The 12,228-nt window shown below is 41.5% G+C and overlaps 1 protein-coding gene across 2 annotated transcripts in view; it reads right to left on the bottom strand.

Annotated features, from left to right (window-relative positions):
• The window catches only part of atg16l1 (ATG16 autophagy related 16-like 1 (S. cerevisiae)), a 51,324-nt gene extending 39,864 nt beyond the window's left edge, over window positions 1-11,460 (bottom strand). For both annotated transcript variants that reach the window (XM_035791422.2, XM_035791423.2), the window contains exons 1-4: window positions 11,150-11,460; window positions 1,457-1,568; window positions 1,246-1,339; window positions 787-892 (exon numbers count right to left, since the gene is read on the bottom strand). In XM_035791422.2, coding sequence (XP_035647315.1) covers window positions 787-892; window positions 1,246-1,339; window positions 1,457-1,562 — 306 coding nt within the window. In that variant the 5' untranslated portion in view covers window positions 1,563-1,568; window positions 11,150-11,460. The remainder of the gene's footprint in view (window positions 1-786; window positions 893-1,245; window positions 1,340-1,456; window positions 1,569-11,149) is intronic.
• Window positions 11,461-12,228: the final 768 nt, after the last annotated feature.

Genomic DNA, 12,228 nt, shown 5'->3' with positions numbered 1-12,228 from the left:
ACTCATCACAAAGGTAAGGCATGAATTATATCGTTATTTCTGAGTTGTGTGTCGCGCCTGGCAGGATGAAATATGATCGTCTTTGTTTGATGGGGGGCTGTCCTCAGATAATCGCATGGTTTGCATTCGCCGTAAAGCCTTTTTGAAATATGACAGTGGCTGGATTAACAAGAAGTCAAGCTTTAATTTGACATATTGCATGTGTATTTTCAAAAATGTTGAATATTTACAATTCTGTAGTTTGAATTTGGCACCCTGCACTTTCACTGGATGTTGGTCAGGTGGGACGGTAGCGTCCCATCTAGCCTAGACAGGTTAAGCTATCTGTATTCCCAGTCATGTGAAATCCATAGATTAGGGCATAATTAATTTAATTCAATTGACCGAATTCCTTATGAACTTTTACTCAGTAAAATCTTTGAAATTGTTGACTGAGTTTATATTTTTGTTCTATGTATGAAGTAGTTAATTTAAACCCGTTCTATTTTTGCCTCAAACCGGGGCCAGTTTGTTTGAGAGGAAATGAGAAAGCAAGGACTTGGCATCTAGTAAGATTTTCAGACACAGCCAAGGGGTGAGCAACCTTCATTCTGGAAATCTACCCTCCAGATTTTGTCCCAAACCTAATCTAGCACACCCAATTCTACTAATTAGCTGCTCCCCAGAACCTCAAATTAGCTGAGTCAGCTGTGCCAGGTTAGGGTCAGCACGAAAGCCTACAGTGTAGTTCTCCAGAGGAAGATTTGGGCTGGACGTTGGATGGGCAGGCACAATAAACAAGCTAACCTCGCCCCTTTTCTTATGAAGCTCCGTCAGCTCCTCCTGGTGCCTGATTCGCATCTGGGCCATCTCCTGCTGTAGGTTGTCGCTGCGACTCGAGTCTGCCCCCGGGCTGAGGAATCAAACACAAATGGTTATACAAGGTCACAAGCAAGGTTAGTGCTATCCGAGATTCTTGGGAAATCCCTACCCTAACCGTTTCAACATCAATGTGGTAATTAAGATTTGGACATCCCAAGGATCCCATTTAGAATTTCTCTCAAGCAAGGGATTTCTGGAACACCATCCAATCTAATGCAAACAACGGTTCTTATAACACCAATGCCCACTTCTAAATTAACCTCTATCCCCTAGGCACTCGAGTAGATCTGAAAGGACTTGAGTGGATAGGTATAAGCAATATTGTAGTAGCTTGATTTCGCAACACACAAACAAGTTCAAAGGTCAAATCCTAGGGAGGCCTACCTGCCGTCATGTCTGTTCTGAAAGTCATATTTGTCCGACTGGTATCTCTCTGAAAGAACAGCCTGTAGATCGGACTTCTCCAAGAGACGGTTATCTGAGACAAACACAAAAAGGAACTTTATTAAAAACATACTTTCTGGGATAGCTGCACAGGCAGATCTAAAAAGCATCTTAGCATCAATAGCACTGAGATATGGTATGTGGCTCTAACATTGGTGGATGATCTCCTCGAAGGCCTGCCTCTGCACACGGTCCCTCTGCTTCAGCTGCTCTCCGACGTGCCTCTTCCATGAACACTCCACACGACGTTCTGCCATCACCACCTGCACACACACCCACCAAAAAGTTAATACATCCGTCACACCCTGTCTCGTGAACCCATTTCAAAAGAAATGACTGGCAAAAGCATCTAGGCACACCACGGCTTCCAATATTAAGTAATAATATATAAAGTAAAGCCAAGTCTAATAAGAATAAATGGGCAAGGCGAGTACTGCTGCTTCATCCTTGTTAGAATAAATTCATGTTCCATTTGATTATGAAATCTTTCAAAATGCCATACATGCTGACCAAACCGTTTACATGCATATGGATTTCGTACCCCCACACCAAGACATGATCAGGAGAGTCAGGTCAATTTCAAAACAAACTCTGAATTACATTGTTGCTAGCTAATTTGTCCTGAGGTATAAACATTGGGTTGTTATTTTACCTGAAATGCACAAATGTCGTCAACTCTGACAATTAATCCACAGATAAAACCAGTAAACAGATCCCGTTTCTCGTCATCGCTCCTCCTTCAGGCTTCTTATTTTGGACTTAATATGTCAGTTGGCAACCAACTAAAGCATTACTACAACCTACCGGAGTGTGGACAGTCATCTTTTGCATATACCTATCCACTCCAATCCTTTCAGATCTACTCAAGTGCCTAGTGGATAGAGGTTAACTTAGAAGTGGGCATTGGTGTTATAAGAAGCGTTGTTTGCATTACAGGGTCAGGAAATCACCCATGATGGAATATGCTCCTAAAAACCAATGAGATGAGGCCGGACATGCAGCGCGTTGCTTGTCACGAGAAGAACAGATTTCGATTTTAACGCCGGGCCACCCGGATGCTCGCTGATGCCCGCGAGTAGCGTGGGATGCAATGACCGCAAAATAAATGTACACATGCAAGCAATTCAACGATCGCACAATTGACGTGTCCGGTCTGGTCAGCATGGTATGTTAGGTGGAAGATATCAATACAATTTTTTTTTTTTTTATAATAAACACGGACGAGAGCCAGATATAAAGAGGCAAAGCGACAGGGTTTACTAAGCCCAAAAATCAGTCCACGAAAATAAGACAACGAACTGAGTTTCTGTATGGTGGTCAATGAGAGTCAAATTAAGTCAACAAATAATGGAATTGCTCATTTGATCCAATAAAAGTTTAGTAATGGTTAGGTTGTTAAGAATGCACCGATGTGGACACACATAGCATTTTGTCAACGGAATAAATGTACATAATTGTGCCTGTTGTTCACACAGGTACAGTTGAAGTCTAAAGTTAACAAACACTTAGGTTAAGTCATTAAAACTCGCTTTTCAACTACTCCACAAATTCCTTGTTAACAAACCAAAGTTTTCACAAGTCGGTTAGGACATCTACTTTGTGCATGACACGAAATGTGTCCAAAAATTGTTCGCAGACAGATTATTTCACTGTCACAATTCCAGTGGGTCAGAAGTTTACATACCTTAAGAAGTTAAAGGCACAGTCAACTCAGTGTATAGGGTGCAGCATCTCCACTTTTGGAAAAATAGCATGCCCAATTTCAACTTCCTGCTACTCATGCCAAGAATAAGATATGCATATTATTAGTAGATTTGAATAGAAAACACTGAAGTTTCTAAAACTACTTGAATCATATCTGTGAGTATAACAGAAATTATGTAGCAGGTAAAACCCAGAGGACTAACCGTTCCAATTTTTTTTTTTTAGGTCTGTCTGTTCAGTGAGTTCTCATTGGGAAACGATATTTCTTAGGCACTTGTTTTCAGTTCCTACCACTTCCACTGGATGTCACCAGTCTTTGGAATTTGGTTGAGGTTATTCATTTGTGCAATGAAGTACAACCATCTAGGAACTGGGTAACACTGGTGAGAGTTGAGCAAGACTTGAAAAGTAGCGTTAGTTTCCCCTCGTCCTCTATTGAAAACAGATACCCATCTACAATTTGATCAATTATTAACGTTTAAAAATACCTAAAGTCGTATTACAAAAGTAGTTTGAAATATTTTGGCAAAGTTTATAGGCAACTTTTGAAATAATTTGTAGTGACATTGCGTTTGTCTGGATCAAATGTGTCAAATAAATGGACATTTGGATATAGATGGATGGAATTAATGGAACAAAAGGACCAATTGTGATGTTTATGGGACATATTGGAGTGCTGACAAAAGAAGCTCGTCAAAGGTAAGGCATGTTTTATATTTTATTTCTGCGTTTTGTGGAGCGCCTGCAGGGTTGAAATATGCTACTCTTTGTTTACTGTTGTGCCATCAGATAGCTTCTTATGCTTTCGCCGAAAAGCCTTTTTAAAATCTGACACGTGGGCTGGATTCACAACGAGTGTAGCTTTAATTGAGAATCTTACATGTGTGATTTAATGAAAGTTTGATTTTATATCATTTTATTTGAATTTGCCACGCAGCATATTCCCTGCCTTTTGGCCAAGAGGGACACAAGCCTCCCCAATACCATAAGAAATTAAACAGTTTGGAAAATACCAGAAAATTATGTCATGGCTTTAGAAGCTTCTGATTGGCTAATTGACATCACTTGAGTCAATTGGAAGTGTACCTGTGGGTGTCTGGATCATTCAATTTCCAGACGCCTGAAAGTGCCACGTTCATCTGTACAAACACCATGGGACCAAGCAGCCGTCATACCACTCAGGAAGGATATGCTATCTGTCTCCTAGAGATGAACACACTTGTGTGAAAAGCGCAAATCAATTACAGAATAACCTTGTGAAGATGCTGGAGGAAACCGGTACAAACGTATCTATATCCACAGTAAAACAAGTCCTATATTGACATAACCTGAAAGGCCGCTCAGCAAGGAAGAAGCCACTCCTCCAAAAAAACTCATAAAAAAGCAAGACTACGATTTGTAACTGCACATGGGGACAAAGATCGTACTTTTTGGAGAAATGTCCTCTGGTCTGATGAAACAAAAATAGAACTGTTTGGCCATAATGCCCATCGTTATGTTTGGAGGAAAAAGGGAGGCCTGCAAGCTGAAGAACACCATCCCAACCGTGAAGCATGGTGGTTGCAGCATCATGTTGTGGGGTTGCTTTGCTGCAGGAGGGACTAGTGCACTTCACAAAATAGATGGCTTCATGAGAAGGGAAATTATGTGGATATATTGAAGCAACATCAAGACGTCAGTCAGGAAGTTAAATGCTGGTCACAAATGGGTCTTCCAAATGAACAATGACCACAAGCATACTTCCAAAGTTGTGGCAAAATGGCTTAAGGCCAACAAAGTCAAGGTATTGGAATGGCCATCACAAAGTCCTTACCTCAATCCTATATAAAATGTGTGGACAGAACTGAAAAAGCGTGTGGAGCAAGGAGGCCTACAAACTTGACTGAGTTACACCAGCTCTGTGAGGAGGAATGGGCCAAAGTTCACAACTTATTGTGGGAAGCTTGTGGAAGGCTACCTGAAACATTTGACCCACGTTAAGCTATTTAAAGGCAATGCTACACTCAATAAGTATTTGGTATGTAACCTTTTGACCCACTAGGAATGTGATAAGCAGAAATCACAACTATTATTTGGACATTTCATTCTTAAAATAAAGTGGTGATCATAATTGAACTAAGACAGGGAATTTTTACTCAATCTGTTACCCAAAATATAAAGAATACAGTACATCACATTTGTTTTACTTCACTTGAACAAAAAAAATAAAAAATAGGAAGTCCACATTAATTACAATTCGCTGCAGATCCCCCCACACAAAGAGGGAGAGTTAGACTGAAATTTGTTATTAAATGTCAGGAATATTGAAAAACTGAGTATAAATTTATTTGGCTATGGTGTATGTAAACTTCCGACTTCAACTGTATCTGCCATCTCAATGTCTAGAACGGTCCCACCTGTTCTTGCATCCCATCTTTGAGGGCATGCATTTCTATTGTAAGAGCGGTCACTTGACCATCTTTACAATATAATAGATCATATTTGCTATAGCTAGCTATATTACCACAGTCAAAAGGTTGAATTCAAAGCCTGTATCTCTCATAACCAAACTGCTTTGGTTGGAAGGCACGATAAAAATAAATTATAGTTGTCACATGCTTTGTAAACAATGGGTGTAGACTTACATAAAAATGGTAACTTACAGGTCCTTGTCCAACAGTTAGACAGACAACAAAAAAAGTGACAAGCAATAATTACACAGTGAAGGGACTACCAATACAAAATTGATGTACAGGGGTACAAGGTAATTGAGGTAGCTATGTACCTTTTTCAGGACCCTGTCCTGTGTGGGAGAACTTGTACAATTGGTGGCTGACTAAATACTTTTTTGCCCCACTATATACCTGCTGGAGCGCGTGCTGCGAGTGGGTGCTGCTATGGTGACCAGCGAGCTGAGATAAGGCGGGGCTTTACCTAGCAGAGACTTAGATAACCTGTCGCCAGTGGGTTTGGCGACGAGTATGAAGCAAGGGCCAACCAACGAGGGCGTACAGGTCGCAATGGTGGGTTGTGTATGGGGCTTTGACAAAACGGATGGCACTGCGATTACTCAACAAACTGGATGCAGTTTGAGTGTTGGAGGCTATTTTATAGATGACATCACCGAAGTCGAGGATTGGTAGGATGGTCAGTTTTACGGGGGTGTTTGGCAGCATGAGTGAAGGACGCTTTGTTGCGATTATAGGAAACAATTCTAGATTTATTTTGGGATTGGAGATGCTGAATGTGAGTCTGGAAGGAGAGTTCAGTCTAACCAGAAACCTAGGTATTTGTATTTGATTGAATAGCATGCATTTAGTTTTACTTGCGTTTAAGAGCAGTTGGAGGCCACGGAAGGAGAGTTGTATGGCATTGAAGCTTGCCTGGAGGGTTGTTAACAGTGTCCAAGGAGGGGCCAGAAGTATACAGAATGGTGTCGTCTGTGTAGAGGTGGATCAGAGAATCACCAGCAGCAAGAGCAACATCATTGATGTATACAGAAAAGAGAGTCTGCCTGAGAATTGAACCCTGCGGCACACCCATAGAGACTGTTAGAGGTCCGTACAACAGGCCCTCCGATTTGACACACTGAACTCTGAGAAGTAGTTGGTGAACCAGACGAGGCAATCATTTGAGAAACCAAGGCTGTCGAGTCTACCAATAAGAATGTTGTGATTGACAGAGTCGAAAGCCTTGGCCAGGTCGATGAATATGGCTGCACAGTAATGTCTCTTATCGATGGCGGTTATGATGTCGTTTAGAAACTTGAGCGTTGCTGAGGTGCACCAATGATCTCTAGAACCAGATTGCATAGCAGAGAAGGTATGTTGGGATTCTAAAATGGTCAGTAATCTGTTTGTTGACTTGGCTTTCGAATACCTTAGAAAGACAGGGTAAGATAAATATAGGTCTGTAGCAGTTTGGGTTTAGAGTGTCACCCACTTTGAAGAGGGTGATGACCGAGGCAGCTTTCCAATCTTTGGTAATCTCAGACGATACGAAAGAGAGGTTGAATAGGCTCGTAATAGGGGTTGCAACCATTTTGGCAGATAATTTTAGAAAGAGAGGGTCCAGATTGTCTAGCCCGGCTGATTTGTAGGAGTCCAGATTTTGCAGCTCTTTCAGAACATCAGCTATCTGGAGTTGGGTAAAGGAGAAATGGTGGGGGCTTTGGCGGGTTGCTGTGCAGGGTGCCGGGCAGTTGACCGGACTAGCCATGTGGAAAGCATGGCCAGCCGGAGAGAAATGCTTATCAAAATTCTCAATTATAGTGGATTTATCGGTGGTGACAGTGTTTCCTAGCCTCAGAGCAGTGGGCAGCTGGGAGGGGGTGCTCTTACTCTCCATGGACTTTACAGTGTCCCAGAACATTTGAGTTAGTACTACAGGATGCAAATTTGTTTGAAAAAGCTTGCCTTAGGAATAAATATACACAGGCAGTTAGAAAAGCTAACTTCCCTGAAGAGTTGCATATCACAGGGGCTATTCGATGCTAATGCAGAACGCCACAGGATGTTTTTGTGCTGGTCAAGAGCAGACAGGTCTGGAGTGAACCAAGGACTATCTATTCCTAGTTCTAAATTGTTTGAGAGGGGCATGCTTATTTAGGATGGTGTGGAAGGCACTTTTAAAGAATAGCCAGGCATCATCTACTGACGGGATGGGGTCAATGTCATTCCAGGATACCCCGGCTTGGTCGATTAGAAAGGCCTGCTCGCAGAAGTGTTTCAGGGAGCGTTTGACAGTGATGAGGGGTGGTCATTTGGTCGCAGACCCATTACGGACGCAGGCAATGAGGCAGTGATTGCTGAGATCTTGATAGAAAACAGCAGAGGTGTATTTGGAGGGCGAATTAGTTAGGATGACATCTATGAGGGTGCCGTGTTTACTGATTTGGGGTTGTACCTGGTAGGTTCATTGATAATTTGTGTGAGATTGAGGGCATCAAGCTTTGTTTGTAGGATTTGTTTTAAGCATGTCCCCGTTCAGGTCACCAGGTAGCACAAGCTCAGAAGATAGATGGGGGGGGCAATCAGTTCACATATGGTATCAAGGGCACAACTGGGGGCAGAGCGAGATCTATAGCAAGCGGCAACATTGAGAGACTTGTTTCTGGAAAGGTGAATTTTTAGAAGTACAAGCTCAAATTGTTTGGGTACAGACTTAGTAATACAGAACTCTGCAGGCTAATTAACTTCACAGCTCTACATTATGAAGGGTTTAAACACCATTTCCCCATGCTTGTTCAATGAACCATAAACAATTAATGAACATGCACCTGTGGAAAGGTTGTTAAGAAACTAACAGCTGATAGAAGGTAGGCAATTAAGGTCACAGATATGAAAACTTTAGGGCACTAAAGAGGCCTTTCTGCTGACTCTGAAAAAAAACAAAAAGAAAGATGCCCAGGGTCCCTGCTCATATGTCGTTAAGAAATTAATGTCAGAAGGCAATATTAACTAAGGGGGGCAAAAAAGTCACTTCTCTTGCATTCAGTGCAAGCAGAGTCAGAGTACATACAGCAGCCCGCCTGGCTCATTGCGAACTGTGTGAAGACCATTTCTTCCTAACAAAGACAAATTCATTTTTCATAATTATGTAAAATACCAGCAAAGGTTGTGCAATGTAACAGCAATATTTAGACTTAGGGTTGCCACCCATTACATAAAATACAGAACGGTTCCGTATTTCACTGAAAGGACAAACATTTTGTTTACAAAATTATAATTTCCGGATTTTACCATGTTATACCAAGGGCTCGTATTTGTGTGTATTATAATTAAGTATATGATTTGATAGAGCAGTGACTGAGCAGTGGTTGGCAACAGCAGGCTCGTAAGCATTCATTCAAACAGCACTTTACTGCATTTGCCAGCAGCTCTTAGCAATGCTCTAAGCACAGTGCTGTTTATGACTAGGCCTAACAACTCCCGAGATTAGGCTGGCAATACTAAAGTGCCTATAAGAACATCCAATAGTCAAAGGTATATGAAATACAAATAGTCGAGAGAAACAGTCCACTAATAACTACAACCTAAAACTTCTTACCTGGGAATATTGAAGATTCATGTTAAAAGTAATCCTTCTCACCCCCCCTAAAAATATTTAGATGCACTATTGTAAAGTGGCTGTTCCACTGGATGTCATAAGGTGTATGCACCAATTTGTAAGTCGCTCTGGATAAGAGCGTCTGCTAAATGACTTAAATGTAAATGTAAATGTAAAAGGAACAACCAGCTTTCATATGTTCTCATGTTCTGAGCAGGGAACATAGGGCCGTTTTTTTACATGGCACATATTGCACTATTTCTTCTCCACAGTGTTATTGCATTATTTAAACCAAATTTGACATGTTTCATTATTTATTTGAGACTAAATATATTTTTATGTATTATATTAAGTTAAAGTGTTCATTGTTCATTCAGTATTGTTGTAATTGTCATCATTGCATATATATTTTGACCGATTTAAATCGGATGGGCTTTTTTTGGTCTTCCAATAAATTGGTATCGGCGTTGAAAAATCAGAATCGGTCGACCTCTAGTTACAACACCTGCAAAGGATCGGTACAAAGTCGCTGGATGAGACAGGACTGGCAAAAAGTGCTCTTCACTGACTTGTCGCGGTTTTGTCTCACCAGGGGTGATGGTCAGATTCACGTTTATCGTCGAAGGAATGAGCGTTACACAGAGGCCTGTACTCGAGGTGGAGGGTCCAGTCATGGTCTGGGGCAGTGTGTCACAGCATCATCAGACTGAGCTTGTTGTCATTGCAGGCAATTTCAACTCTGTGCGTTTACAGGGAAGAACTCCTCCCTTCCTTCCTGCAGGCTCATCCTGACATGACCCTCCAGCATGACGATGCCACCAGCCATACTGCTCGTTCTGTGCATGACATGAATGTCAGTGTTCTGCCATGGCCAGCGAAGAGCCCGGATCTCAATCCCATTGAGCACATCTGGGACCTGTCGGATCGGAGGGTGAGGGCCATTCCCCCCAGAAATGTCCAGGAACTTCAAGGTGCCTTGGTGGAAGAGTGGGGTAACAGCTCACAGCAAGTACTGGCAAGTCTGGTGCAGTCCATGAGGAGGAGATTCACTGCAGTACTTAATGCAACTGGTGGCCACACCAGATACTGACTTACTTTTGATTTTGAACCCCCACCCTTTGTTCAGGGACACATTATTAAATGTATGTTGGTCACATGCCTATGGTAGTTGTTCAATCATATGTTCATACACATATTTACAGATGTTAAGTTTGCTGAAAATAAACAAACAGTTGACAGTGAGAGGACGTTTATTTTTTTGCTGAGTTTAGGTAGGGGTAAAGTGACTACAACAGCATAGATAAGACAGTAGCAGCAGCATGTGTGAGGCATCAGTATGCATGTGTGCAGGCTCATGTAGTGTGTGTGGTGGGATGTCAGTATGTGCAAGTGTGTGGGTAGTGTGTTCGTAAAGTAGGTAAAATAGTGAGAGAGAAAAAAAGGGTAAATGCGAGCAGTCCGGGTAGCCATTTGATTAGCTATTTAGCAGTCTCGTGGCTTGGGGGTAGAAGCTGTTAGGGTACTGTTGGTTCCAATTGCCATGAGGTAGCAGAGAGAACAGTCTATGGCTTGGGTGACTTGAGTCTGAAAAATGTTGGGCCTTCATCTAACACAGCCTGGTAAATTAGAGGTCCTGGATGGCAGGGAGCTCGGCTTGTTAAATAATTTACAAGAGCAGTAACAACGTCATGTGGTGTTGGTGAAAGGCATAGCCTTCCGATTGACTGCGCAAGCAAGTACTATAGACGATCATAAACAGCTAATTAACCTGTCAACTTTGAAGATTATGGTAGCCCGCTCTGGTCTAGCTAGGAGCTTGTTAGCAAGCTAACGTTAGCTAGCTAAATTTACGCCACAAATGCCTCCTACATTAACTAGCTAGTAGCCAGCTAGTTAAAAAATACCTAACGTTAGTTTGTGTAGCTTATGTTTTCTAGCTAACGATACATGTAGTTTTAATTTGACAAATTCGTGCGTTACGTCTATAGTACGACAAGCTAGCTAGCATGCTATCTGCTAACGCTAGCTTGCAAGCTATGTAGCGATGTTTTCAAACACGCAGTCATTAGCTAGTGATAAATAGCATCAAGAGGAATGGAAAATTTTAACTTACGTTAGCTAGCGTAGGTAGTTCCACATCCACTCAGATCAGATCATGACAGTAGTTTTCAGCTGCTCACTTGTGCTAAATTGGCGTTGGTTGATGTTTTGAAAAAAGTTTTCCTATTTAAACTACATGGCTAGCTTGTGATACCTAACAGCCAACTAGCAAACGGTAGCGAATTAAGATAGTCGATATTCATCAGCCGAAACAAGAGCCAAAACTATTTATAAAATAAACTGAAAATCATCTCGGATTGCACATTTTGGTCACAAACAACCAGGTGTTGGTACTGCTTCTTCTTCTGTGGGTTTTATGGCGGACTTCATCCCCAAAATATGTATTGGCGCCACCAACTGGACGGGATTTTTTTTAAAGGGGAAAATAATCTAATCCATACATGATAGAGAAACTAACTTAATCCACCCAAATAAAAATTGTAAATTGACCAAAACTCCCACTTCTTTCAAATCTCCATATCTCCCTTCTCAGGCTGTAGGATCTGAGAGGGTGGTACGGCTTGTGACAATATTCCATATAACTCCTCCACCGAGAAACCTCTCCGGCACATCCACAATAATACTATTTTCCTGGACCTTCTCTCCACCTTGGCAGTGCCATTAATCACCATATTTATAAAGGCCACAAAGTCTACCTTCTTAACCTTTGAAATATCAGGGTTCTGCTGATGAAAGGCAACCCCTGCAGCCAGTGGCGTTTCTAGCCAGTGGCTCCTTGGGCGACCCCCGACCCCTTCAGCCCCCCCTCAGACATTTGGAACAACACAAATAAATTATCATAACATTTAAAACTATATATATATATATATATATATATATATATATATATACAAAAATAAGACTCAAATTTCAAAAATAAGTAACAAAGACAAATAGAAACAAATTTGTGTTGATTTGGCACTCGGGCATCAATACGTTACCCATCCCCCAACACTGTCAACGAAGAGTCAAGACTAAACCAATTCACCTTGGTGGTGTGCAGATTGGTTTTATATTATTCCTAACGATTCCGCACAAACCAGAAAAAAAATCCAACAATATTTCTATGAAACTATGAATGAATTGTGGTTT

This window comes from Oncorhynchus keta, chromosome 18 (genome assembly GCF_023373465.1).
Source record: "Oncorhynchus keta strain PuntledgeMale-10-30-2019 chromosome 18, Oket_V2, whole genome shotgun sequence".
Lineage (NCBI taxonomy): Eukaryota > Metazoa > Chordata > Actinopteri > Salmoniformes > Salmonidae > Oncorhynchus > Oncorhynchus keta.
Note: the sequence above shows the minus strand (reverse complement) of the source record. Positions and strands in the feature narration are given on the sequence as shown.